The sequence below is a fragment of the Rhamphochromis longiceps genome, linkage group LG1 (assembly GCF_057381845.1).
Source record: "Rhamphochromis longiceps isolate RC_006_pf linkage group LG1, R_longiceps_female_GT1.1, whole genome shotgun sequence".
Classification (NCBI taxonomy): Eukaryota; Metazoa; Chordata; class Actinopteri; order Cichliformes; family Cichlidae; genus Rhamphochromis; species Rhamphochromis longiceps.
The window spans coordinates 13,369,653-13,381,820 of NC_140557.1; the positions used below are offsets into that span (position 1 = coordinate 13,369,653).

At 41.0% G+C, this 12,168-nt stretch overlaps 1 protein-coding gene across 2 annotated transcripts in view; it reads right to left on the reverse strand.

Annotated features, from left to right (window-relative positions):
* Positions 1 to 12,168, reverse strand: part of LOC146678415 (talin-2) — a 100,178-nt gene that overhangs the window by 9,987 nt on the left and 78,023 nt on the right. For both annotated transcript variants that reach the window (XM_085389064.1, XM_085389150.1), the window contains exons 37-49: positions 11,585 to 11,746; positions 11,191 to 11,331; positions 10,896 to 11,077; positions 9,608 to 9,740; positions 8,935 to 9,036; positions 8,192 to 8,362; positions 6,098 to 6,244; positions 4,232 to 4,333; positions 3,540 to 3,659; positions 2,865 to 3,011; positions 1,946 to 2,112; positions 1,056 to 1,239; positions 757 to 882 (exon numbers count right to left, since the gene is read on the reverse strand). In XM_085389064.1, the coding sequence (XP_085245190.1) occupies positions 757 to 882; positions 1,056 to 1,239; positions 1,946 to 2,112; positions 2,865 to 3,011; positions 3,540 to 3,659; positions 4,232 to 4,333; positions 6,098 to 6,244; positions 8,192 to 8,362; positions 8,935 to 9,036; positions 9,608 to 9,740; positions 10,896 to 11,077; positions 11,191 to 11,331; positions 11,585 to 11,746 (1,884 nt within the window). The remainder of the gene's footprint in view (positions 1 to 756; positions 883 to 1,055; positions 1,240 to 1,945; positions 2,113 to 2,864; positions 3,012 to 3,539; positions 3,660 to 4,231; positions 4,334 to 6,097; positions 6,245 to 8,191; positions 8,363 to 8,934; positions 9,037 to 9,607; positions 9,741 to 10,895; positions 11,078 to 11,190; positions 11,332 to 11,584; positions 11,747 to 12,168) is intronic.

Below are 12,168 nucleotides of genomic sequence, written 5' to 3' on the forward strand. Positions count from 1 at the left end.
CTATAGCTCCGTAATTTCACACTTATGTTGGAACAATGAGAGGACATAAAAACAGAACACATCCAGTTAAAATCAGCTGTAATGCACCATACTGAAAGATAGGGGGCACACAAGCCCCATAAAGGAAAGACTGATTTGTCAGAGTTAACCCCCCCACCACCCCACCTCCGGTCCTAAAATTGTATGTGAGGCATGTTGTGATCTTCAGAGAGACTTCATGACACTCTGTGGTGTTGCTGACTGAGAACTGACTTTTTTTTCCCCAGGCTTTACAGGTTGAGGTGATAATGAGCAGTCGACAGTGTCATCGGTGAGTTATGAGCCGTGACTCTGAAAATTTACAGCGCATGTGTGCCGGAGCAAAGCACTAAGCATAATCATCTTGGTTAGAAGTATTAGACGCTTCCTGCTATCCCGAACAGCCTGACAATTTCCATTACCAAGTCTCCAGTTTAACTATTGTGGGTGATTTTACTGATTAATGACTCGGCCTGAGTAAGGGGAGGATGTCTGCGCATACAGGATGTAGGACGGTGGAATTATTGTCATCAATTTAAACTGATGTCAGTTTCAGTTTTCCATTAGTATAATCAGAAAATATGAACATAAGAGAAACCAACAAAAATCAAATAGATCTCTGATTGTTTTTGTTGAGTAAAATAAAGAAAATTCCAATATCCAGATTTCTATATTCGAGCCCACTGGAGGATGTTAAATTAGATGACAGTTTCAGCACTTGCAGACTGATCTCCTCACCTTCGCAGCGCTCTTTAGTTGGTACATAGATGGATCATCGGCTGCCTTGCCAGCGGCACACTTGGTGGCACTAATGAGCTCACCCAATGCCTTGGCCACATCTTTGACAGCATTTATCAGCACCACCTAGAGAAAGGACAGAAAGACACTGACTAATCACTGCGCAGTCCAGGAAAGCAGAAACACTGAAAGGTTATTGCCAGTCGCAGTTCATAATTCCATAATTCCTCCTATTAAACAGGCACACTGGACAAAGGACAAACAGAAATGAGAGGATTACAAACACAATAATGGTCAACCTGTGTCTCAGGGTCATCAGAGCCAATGCTGGCAGCACCCAATTTGACCACATCTGTGAGCTGGGTAATGGTCTTGGCAGAAGACTGAGCAGCCTGTGCCAACTTCTCCTGACCGGAAGCTGCGCCGGACACCAGCATCTTTGTGTCCTCAACCAGAGCTTTAGCAGTCTTCAAAATGTTTTCCCTGAAACAGAAAAGGAAAGATTAAACAAGGGGGAAAAAGACATAAAAAATCAACTGTGTGAGAACTGCTGTGAAAAGGACATACATATTGCTGCACATCTCTTTTAATATTAAAGGCATTTCTTCATGAAAGCTTGTGCAAACATTAGGAGGATTGCTAAGGTTATATAACAAGTCATGTCAGTTATTCTTTTCCTAAAATTGACAAAAGAGATTATAGCAGCTGCAGAGTTTCTTCTATTATTCTGAGGTAGCTGTGTGAGCTATGCTCGGAGATTAAGTGATTCTGTTTTCTTTCATCGTGTCCCGAGACTGCTTATCTACACTTCAAAGATTCTTCAGTGAGATACAGTGAAACGTCACAAACAACCATCTGTAAGGAACTACAATGATAATTAAGTAATGGAACACGTCTATTCTCTACCCGTTTTGCTGTATTTTTCTTCACGCACTAGTATTTAACGGCGGAAGTGCTGCCTTAGAGCGGACAAGTGTGAGAGCAGGACAATAAGAGAAGTGTCACTCTGTGCATTTTTCAAAGCCTTAGGATAATTTATTGTTTCTATCAGCAGAGATTTCCTCCCCGTTCAGCAGGTAATATGTCACTCTGTCAGTCTGGGATGAAAGATAACAACAGGGTGGATTTTAGACTCCTGTTGGGTCTTGTAGAAATGTCTTGCACCACTGGGTGCGTTTCAAGCACTAACCTGTGGTCGGCAAAGGACTCTTCGTTCTCTGCGTTGAGTGTGCCGGCGGACGCAAACATTATTGTGGTATCCAGATCAGCAATGATCCCAGACACAGCAGTGGCTGCTGTAATGCAAGCCTGAGTGCCCTTATTGCCTGCCTGGAGGGCTGAAAGCACCAAAGACACCTGGGGACGTGAGCAGACCATTAACCACACAGGTGAGGATGCTCAGATGAAGGCTTTTTTCGCCCATCTAGGATAGGTTGGTAAATTTTATGATGCACATTAATAAGGACAAACAACTTTGGCAGTTTGCAGCAAAGTAGTGTTACTTTTGGCTCAGTTTGAGTAAAGTATATTTTTACTGGTCAAAACAGAGAAGAGCAAGAGGGGAAAAAATGTCAGTACGTTGCAATGTGCTAAGTCACTGAAATAAGTATGTGTGATGTTTTTGAAGTATTTCCTTCTTATGTGTAAGTGGTATTAAAAACACTGGCACGCTTGAATTATTAGAAATAACAGCTGTGAAAAGCTCAGACAAGAGAAAACTTGATAAGAAAAGTATGATGTGTATAATACATATACATTATACATGCTTTGGAATCCTATAATTAAACCACACACAGATAAAACCCACCAGAGCCGAATCACTTCATGTGAACTACATCGCTAAAAACAATTTTACTCTAACATTCAATGAAAGAACAACACAGAGAGTTCAGAGCGGAACATACTCGGCCAAGCAGAAATATCTGCAGCCTAAAGATGAAGCAAACAAACAATCGACAACAATTAGCCCGATGGGTTTGGGTTAATGGATGGGGGAACTAAGATCAGTAGTGGGCAGAACTATTGTAACAAAACCGGAACAAAATTTAAAAAAGCACAGTGTGTTTTTAATTAAATAAGGCGGTCCCATTTTATTGACAGAACAATACCTTCTCTGTGACTGCACGGGCACAATCAATGAGCTCCCGCTTAGTAAAACTGTCAGACGGGGTGATCTGCAGAGCTCCGGCCTTTTGTACCAGAAAGATGCAGCCGTGACCAAGGTCCTGCACTCGGGTTTTGATCTGGAAACCAATCTACAAACACAAACCAAAGCAAGAACATAAAGGAGTTTTTTTTTATTATTATTATTAAAATAATAGTTTAAAAAAAAAGTATGTATGTATGAAAAAATGCCACATTTATGTTCCTGGACTAGAGAAGCTTTGCATGATTATACAGGTCATGGTTCAGCCCCTCAGTTCATGTATTGTTTGAAACAAGCTTTTTTTGCTCCATTCCCCTGCCCTTCAAGCCAACTTTCATCTGACTGGCTGCCCTTTGTAAATAAGAATTGAGCAGGTGGATGGAGCTTCTGTGTTCACAATGCACACAGCCAAGAAAAAAAAAAAACATAACAGAGTGTTTAGAGAAGCCTGAAACTAGAGTTTTGATGAAAATTCACCTACAGTAAATATATTTATATATGAATAACAGAAAATAAGGAAGAGCACATTAGGTTCTCTTTAAATCCACAGCAGCCTAAAGGTCACAAAAAGAAAATTCCCATATTGAAGGAGCAGAGCTCTTTTGTAAGTAAAAACTGTTTTCAGAGTCCTCCTCACCTCCTCTGGTTCAGCTGTGTGAGCAGCCAGTCGTCCCTGAACAGCGAGCTGGCTGTAGTCCACAGTCACCTGTGATGCCAGGGCTCCCAGCTCATCTGGACAAGTCACTGATTTGGTCATCTGATAAATGGAGGGAAAAAGAAATTCGGCACTAAAAAAAACCCAGATTAACTTTTCTTCAACAAACTATCAAAAATCATTAACTCATAGTAAAATCAAGGCTATGATCACAAGGTTACCAAAGTGATCAAATGAGAGGACGAAAGTAGAGATGTGACAAATGGAGAACATTAAAATAAATGAGGGACTGCAGGTGGATAAATAATTTTAATCACATCTTTGGATTCTCCCAGGTAGATAAAATCATTAAGTCTGTCTCACTTACTAACTACGCTATGAAATGCTGTGAAGTCAAAATCAATTTTTCTTTTATAAATGAGCTTGATTCGCTTCGATTTAACCGACTAGTCATCTCACAAAGATGGAGAATTAGGACCACACGACAGGACAATTTCTACTAACCGCAGATGGCTGATAAACTACAACATCAAACCGTGGATTATCAGAAAAAAGCTTGATTTCAGAATTGACATGTAAATCAAAGTATTTCGTTTATAATCAACAATAACCCAGTCGTAGGTCACAGGTGTACTTCAGGAACAAAAATCTTAAGAGTTATTTTGAGAGCTTACCATTTCCTGAGCAGTGACAGCAATGGCTTTAGAGTATTTCACCATACTGGTCTGGTAATCCACAAATGAGCCCTCAGGTTCGGGTGGTGTACCTTCATCCAGCTAAGGAAAAACACACGCATCAACACACAGTTAAATTGCCACTGCATTTTTTCATTTTAGGCACGATCGGTTTGTCCTTCGCGAAAGGAACAAACATCTTCAAACGTGAAGGAAATCAATTTTTCAGCTCTTTAACTTGTAATGGCACGTTACATCTAATCTACCCTTCAATTATACCAATTTTGTCAGGTGTGCAGGCATCAGCAAACCGACATTAATGCAGCTTTCTATTCAGGGAAACCCTCTGTATGAATGATAAACACTCATTATGAATTATGCACTCTGTAATTACAGCTTTAAAACCGCATCAACCCCAAAAACATTTGATCATCAGGTTGCAGTTCAAACATTATACGTTTCTAGCATTTCTGCCAAATTAGACTACTTGTAATATCACGGAAAAGGCAGAGAAGACAAAAGAGATTCCAGAAAAACATGCTGGTACTGCAAGATAGCATAATACTGCAAGTGCATGATGTTTGCACCTCCTGCTGATAGAAATAATACGTTAAAATCTGCAGCCTCGACTAGGTGACTCAAAGTTAATCAGAAAAGCTGTTTAAATCGCCGCTGCTAAAAACCACAATGGAGGGTGACCATTACGCCAGTGGGATTATTGGGGAGGATTATCCCCATTTAATCAACTGCACTGACTGACACGCAGACAAAACACGCACCTGCATGCTCAACATGTACTAAAAATGAACCATTTTCATACATTATTCATGACATGCCACACAAAGTTGATGCAAAGATGCTGTTCCCTCTGGTGAAGCCACACTCCTGAGACGCTTCTTCACCTTTGCAATGCTCCTCACTCAGCACGGTAAGGAGAAATATAATTAGCTGATGCTAGCTGCTGCCTGTACTCGAGATAAAAGGCTTTTTCTTGGTTTTCAAGCCAATAGTTTCACTGTTAATTGGAAAGATAGGTCAAATTATCTGACTCCGAGTAAGAATGGCTGCGTTCACAGTCAATGTTCCTTTGCTTCAGTTGCTCGTGATTTGTATTAATATGTTAATCAGTGACTTTTAAATGACGCCTGGGAAACATTATGGTTGTAATCAAGATGTTACACAGAGCAACGGGAAGTCATGGGTCAAATGAACACAAGAAAAGAATAAAACTTTAATTAGATGCTGATTGCTCTGTAACATTTGCTTCCATAAGACAACTTCTGTTATGGCTATTAACTTTTAATCCATTTACCACACACTCAGTTTCTTTATAGCATTCTGGCTTCCGTAGGTGGGAAATCTTTCAAAACAGGATGTTTCCCACTACGCAGGTTTAAAAATTCATACTAAAATGGACTCTAACTGTGGAATAAAATATCAAGTTGCTGCATTTTTAGTTTTTAGTCTATGTTTAATTTTCCATGCCTGTTTTGGATGTTGGGAACAGGGTGGACAGCAGGTGGTTTTGCTCATTGTAAGATAATGTTGGATGATGTATTATCTGACTAGCAGCCATGCTGTCTTGCAACACAAATGAAGACAGAATAGAGCTGTCAATCACCACATAGTTGGTGATGAGCTGAAATAGATGATGGTGAAAAGCAGACAATCGCTGATGCGGACAAAGAGCTTAAAGGTGGAGGTTTGTTTGTTTTTTTTAGAGCTGCAGTAATGTCTGTTATTTATGAACCAGAGAGTGCAATTAATTTAACCAAATAAAACTCTAAACATATCTTTAAATTGGTGTAGATGTTATTCTGTGGCTTCTGATCCAAATGACGACACACTGTAACCGGCTGCACTCACCTTGGCCATGGCATCTGCGATCGACTCCACCATTCCTCCCACCATTCCCACCTCACTGGCAGCTTCATTAAGTGTCACCATGATGTCATCAACCGCCTCCTTCATGAGCTGAGCTGCCTCTGCTATAGCATCATGGGTATGGGATGCCTGTGAAATGTGACATAGCACAAGCACATGTGAAATACACGCACCCCCATTTTCAGAGGTTTAAAAATGACCTTGTCAAACTAACCCATATATCAGGATATCAGGATTTATTTGCCTTTAGTAACATTTAGGTTTTTGCAATATGTATTTGGAACATTATCCATTTGCACTGAAATCGAGTCACTTCTGCAGCGTTTGGCTGAATCTGAGCAGAGAGTATAGCTCTGTACACTATAAACACTAGCAGCCATGACATACTAGTACCCATGCATGTCCATGTCATAACATCGCCTCTAGCGTGTTTGACAGATAATGTGGTATGCTTTGGATCATGAGATTTGTTGGATGTGGACTAGCATGAGGCGAGCGCCATTTGCCCATCATATTATGGCCAAATACTGCGTTTTTACCTGAGGTTATTCCTACAACTTATAGCTCTATGAATCTGAGCTTTTGTCACCCCACTTTTCCATCTGAGGAGCAGAGTAGGCTGTATTCTCTATGTCTGGTGCAGTGTTTCCTACCTATATTGACGATACTCAGTGTGATGAATTGTTGGTCTGCTTAGTTAATCCATCCAGAGGTAGATCTCCGTCTAAACAGAGGCTCTCCTACCGGATTATGGAGTCCATCTCCCTGGCATATGGTACAAAGGGACTCTCTTTTTTCCTCAAAGTGTGAAAGCACATTGCACCAGAGGAATGGCATCCTCATGGGGTCTTTTTACAGGTATTCCTGTGAATGATGTTTGTGCTGCAGTTACTTGATCATCACTGCACACTTTTGTTTGGTTCTATCATTTGGACCTGGCAGTCCCGTCAGTGGTTCATTGTGTCCTCTCGGCTGGATCTACCCTGCAGTCGGATGATGGTGGTCTGACTCTGGTTCAGCAGCTGCTTTGTGAGATGTATATATATTTGATACTATGTGTGTACAGAGTGAATTGCCTGAAAGGGTACAAACTGTTCTGTCCTCAACTTCTGTTCCCTGAAGGAGAGGAATTAGATACACCGCCATTGTGCAGCTGGGCTCGGTGAAGAGCGGCTATCAAAACTGAGGGATGACTGTGATGATAAGGGTGTATTATATGCAGGCAGGGCCTCACATATGTCACATATCGTTTGCATTAATGGCGTGAACAGAAGTGTCTTCAACCAGGAAGTGTTATATCTCATCCTATATGTGTTATATCTTCTTCAACCCCTTCAGGGAACAGATGTTACTGACATAACAGTTTGTTTCTTTCCTCCATTTGGTTTCATCTGTCCAAAGATTTTTCTTTTTTATTTAGAGATATACAAAATCTTGTCTCTGAGTGTAACCAGTGGTTTGCACTTTATTGTAAACCCTCTTTATTTCCATTCATTACAGTTTTTGAAGACAATTATGTGCTTACCAAGTTTTCAAGAATTGGTTAGATGCCGTGAAACTGTTTTACTTAACCATGGAAATAATTCTGTAATCAGACCTTTTTGTGCTGCCGAGCTGGTCAGTGTGCATTCATTATTTTAAAGAATTTAGCAGATTATTATTTCTTCTGGGATTATTTACTTATTTTGTTTTTTCCACCAAATATCTGTAATTCCAAAATGGTTAATGCAGAAATTTTGTAAAACCCTTTTAATTAAAGCTGAAAGTCTCCACTTTAATCGTATTTTGATCAACTGATTAAAACTGTGGTGGCACACAGGCCCGTCTCTCCCTCGTCACGCATGTGTGATACTCTTTTGCTCCTGTTGTTTGGGAGGAGTTAAAAAGGCCTAAATGGTGACACCCTTTGCTCCACCCTTTTGACACATCACTGTGTATCATAAGTGTGCAATAAATACAGTTAATTATACTTGTTGATGCACTGGAAAACTTAATGATGGAGATCATTTTCCAATATGTGTAAAGGAAGCGAAGGAGCACTTTAAACAAGGTGCATAAAGCATAAAATGGTCGTGCCTTTGGGTTTCCTCCACCCTCTTTGGCAGCATAGAGCATTTGCAGAGCCGACTCAGCCAGCGTCTTTGTTTGGTCCAGGAAAGTCATCTGCTGCTGGTGGTCCTTCAGCTTGGACGCCACACCCACGGAGGCCTTGATCAGTGGCTCAAAGTAGCCAGCCAACTGAGTCACCTGAGGTAAAAGAAAAGTTTTTAATGAGTCCAGAGAAACAGCACGAGTCAGCGATATGTAGGCTGAAGTGCTAAGTGTCACATTCACACGTGAAGAAGCACGGTTTCAGAAAATGAGCAGCTTCTCAAATTATTTCAAAATGGTACGGTCATATAAGTGTTAAACCTTTTATACATTTCACTTACTGGGCACAATTTCAGGCCATTAAGCAGACTATTTGGTGTGCAGACAGAATAAAAAAGGAATATGTTGCAGTAATAATCTTCTTTACAACACGTGAAGAAATGCTGATAAGTTTGCAAAGATGGACAGTGACACAGAGCATTCTAGTGGGAGGTGAAAGTTTACTCATATAAAAGTCAAACTAACCCTGCTGCTTGAACAATGCATCAACTTTTTGTTTCAAAAATCACTATTATTTAATGATAGATAATGCTGAGATAATTATAACAGCCCACAGCTAACCTAAACATATAGGCAACACTCCTGCCACTGAATCCTGCTGCTGACAAAGACAACTTTGTTGCTCCACAGTTGCAGTATAATAATAATTAAGGCACTGCCCTATATACCTTGTGTCCTAGTTGGGAAGCTTCGCCCCTGGCAGCAGTGGAAACGGGGTCAATTAAGTGGCCAATTTCCTGCACGGTGGACGTCAGTTGCTCTTGTAGTGCCTGAAGAGAGGAAATAAAAAGAAATTGGTTTTTGTGTTGCTTTTTATGGGAGACAGAGGTGCATTCAAAGAAGGCAGCTGGGACCTGCTAAAAAGCAGGAAACATAACAGAAGGATAACTGCCCTGAGCTACTCTGACTTTTAATATGCGAGCTTAAACTTTTTATTATTTAGCAGGTGCCAAAACTTCCCCATTAAAGCCAGTGTCAGGGTGTTAAACATAAGACTCACATTCTGCCCATACTGTGCTGAAGGACTACTGCAAGAAGAACTACTGCCATTCAAATGTTTTGTTACACTCAAAGACACAAAAGGAAAAGAAAGAAATAATCCCTAGTCTCTCTTGAATGGTCTGAGAGAAGGACAAGGACAGAAAACCTCATTAATACCACTAAAAATAGACTCAAAACCGACAGATTTAGCATACAAAAAAGTGGGAAAAGTGGAAGTGGGAAAAAAGAAAAGGCAAAAGGAGCAGATTAATATCTACGCAAGTAACAAAAAAACAAATGAAAACACAGACAAAGTTTGTGTCTGCAAAGATTCGGAGCCATCTTCCGATGGCCGCTTACCTCCAGTGAGATGTCGTCTCTGCTGGGTAAGTTCTGGCTGACAGCGGCCAGAGAGGCCTGCTCAATGTCCCGGATACATTTGTTGATGTTATCAATTGACGAATCGCACTCCCGCTGGCCTGGGGCCTTGTCCCTGCAAACAGGAGAGGAGAAAAAGGGAACCAGAAAGACAAAAATGAGTAATGAAGAAAGGAAAAGACCAGAAGAAGAAATGTTAACATTGGAATTATTAAAACACAGACACATTGCAGGATTTCTATCCCCCCCCCCCCCCCCTCCCCCTTTCTCTACTGGCTTCCTCGTCTCATTGATGCTCAGGTCACATCTGCCAAACTGTGGCCTGTAGGGTCTCGTCTCTGCATAGGGAGATCAAGCCAGGCAGCAAAATTAGCTTTGAAGCCTTTGATTTGTCTGTGGCTCCGGCCTCATGGGCAGATTAAGTTCGTTAAACATCCATTTCCATGCACGGTGGCACACCAAAAGTAAGACTAAAATAAAATCTCGTCTCTGTGCTTAATGAGGCTGACAAAGTTATGAGCCCGGCTGCTGCAGGATGCTATGTGTATTCTTTGGCCTGAAATATATCACTGAATTCTATTACACTCCCAGTACTGAATTTGCAGTCTAAAAAGGAAGACGGGCGATAAGGGCATCAGAACTGAAAGCGACGCTAAGCCGGCTACGCATGAATGCTAATGTGCAGATGTTCTGAGACGAATGAGAACCTTAACATTCAGTGTGTTTGGTCTCATGGAATTAGCCTCTCATGGGCATCAGTTTTGTTCTGATCAAGGTCAGGTACAAAACTGTGTGAAAGAGGAGATTAAAAATGTGAGCTGCACAAAACACAAGTGTACGTAACCCCAGGTTACAGCTTTTGGCTGCCCCCTCTCAAGGTGCTTTATACAGCAATACAAGCAGATAAAAAGGGAGCACAAACTGTGTTACGCACAATTGAAGTGCGATAAATTATTAAACTGGTGATTTGGAGTCTTCCTGGGTTGAAAGGGTTTCACAATCCCTGCCAAATCATGATATTATTTTGTTTTTGTTTAAATTCTGCTGCCCTAGCTGTTTGCCCATTTTCAAACCTAAATCTGAACAGATGATGGCACCAACTTCATATTTATCTAACAGACATGAGCAGTATTGATCTCCTCACCTAACCATCAGCAACAAAGTGAATGTACCTATCACCCAAAATGTCAAAGTGTTCCTTAAACCTTTGCATAAACACTCCTGCTGTAGTTTGTCTTTTGCAAGTCTCACTGAATCATTGTTAACTAACCGGATGGCTGTGATGAGACTCTTGATGGAGTCGGAGACAGTACGAGAATGACCGGCCAGGACGGACCACGTGGGCGGGTCTTTTGGGTTGATAACCAATGAGCGTGCGGTTTTGAGCAGATGGGTGGAGCTATCAAGCATAGACCGTGCCGACTGGAGGATGGGCTCCTGTGCTGCAGAGCCCTAAAGAAAAAACAAACTCAATCTAAATTTTGCATAATTTTCCAAATTTTTCTTCAACCGGTAAACTGTAAAAAACGCGCAACAGTCCTGCACTAATGTTAACAGAGCCACACCTCAGTGCTGATTTTAGCGGGCACGCTGGCAAACTCTGGGTTGGAAGCAAATGTTGTCAAGTTTTCAACAGCTTCAATTAGTGGAGCCGTGGCGACTCGACACCTGTTCCTGTTTTCCTCTGAGAAATCACCATCTAAAGCCTGGAAAGTGAGAGAATGGAATTTTAAAAAGGGTGTATGAAACAAATAGCATTAAAACTGACTGTATTAAAGTTATCAAAAGCAAGCGCTGAGAATAAATATTTTAAAAAAGACAGACATATGACATAAAAACAGGGATTCCTCCAGGTTATCACACAAGGAAAAGACAGAAATGTTATGTATAAGCTAAGTTTATAGCTGTACAATGACAATCAGGTCACAGAGTCAAACTTTTGACAAGATAGAAACATACCTTAATTGTTTTGACCAAGTTGGCAGTGCTGTTGGCAACCTCCTTGGCAGACTGCACAAAGTGCCTCTTGGCAACAGGATTGGTTGTCTTAGAAGAAGCGAGACGACAGGCATTGCACAATGCCGAGGTGTGCTTAGCAACGATGGTGGCTGCTGAGAGAACCTGTAAAACAGTAAAATGGTCAATTGTCAGTGATACTGCAGGCATGGGCAATCTTACAACATAAATTCAGGACAGTATCTGTAGCGATAGATCAGATCAAAGCTGACTACTGGAAATACTAGATTTGATATAAGAGGCCCAAATGTACAGCAAATGTACAGTCTTATTATTTTTGTTTTGAACGTTTTCTGGAACTTTTGGCTTCATCAGACAGTCGCCGCAGAGATAAGAAGAAATGAGATGAAAGAAAGTAGGAGAATGCAGTTAAGGTCTGGTTAGCAGGGAATTGACTCAGGAACTCCCTGCAGACGCCCATGTGGTATGTATGCAGTTTTGTGCCATTTCCATTTATTTGAACTAAAAATCATTTACTAATAAAAGATTTTCATTAAAATCTCTGGTATAGACCGATGAGCTGAAAT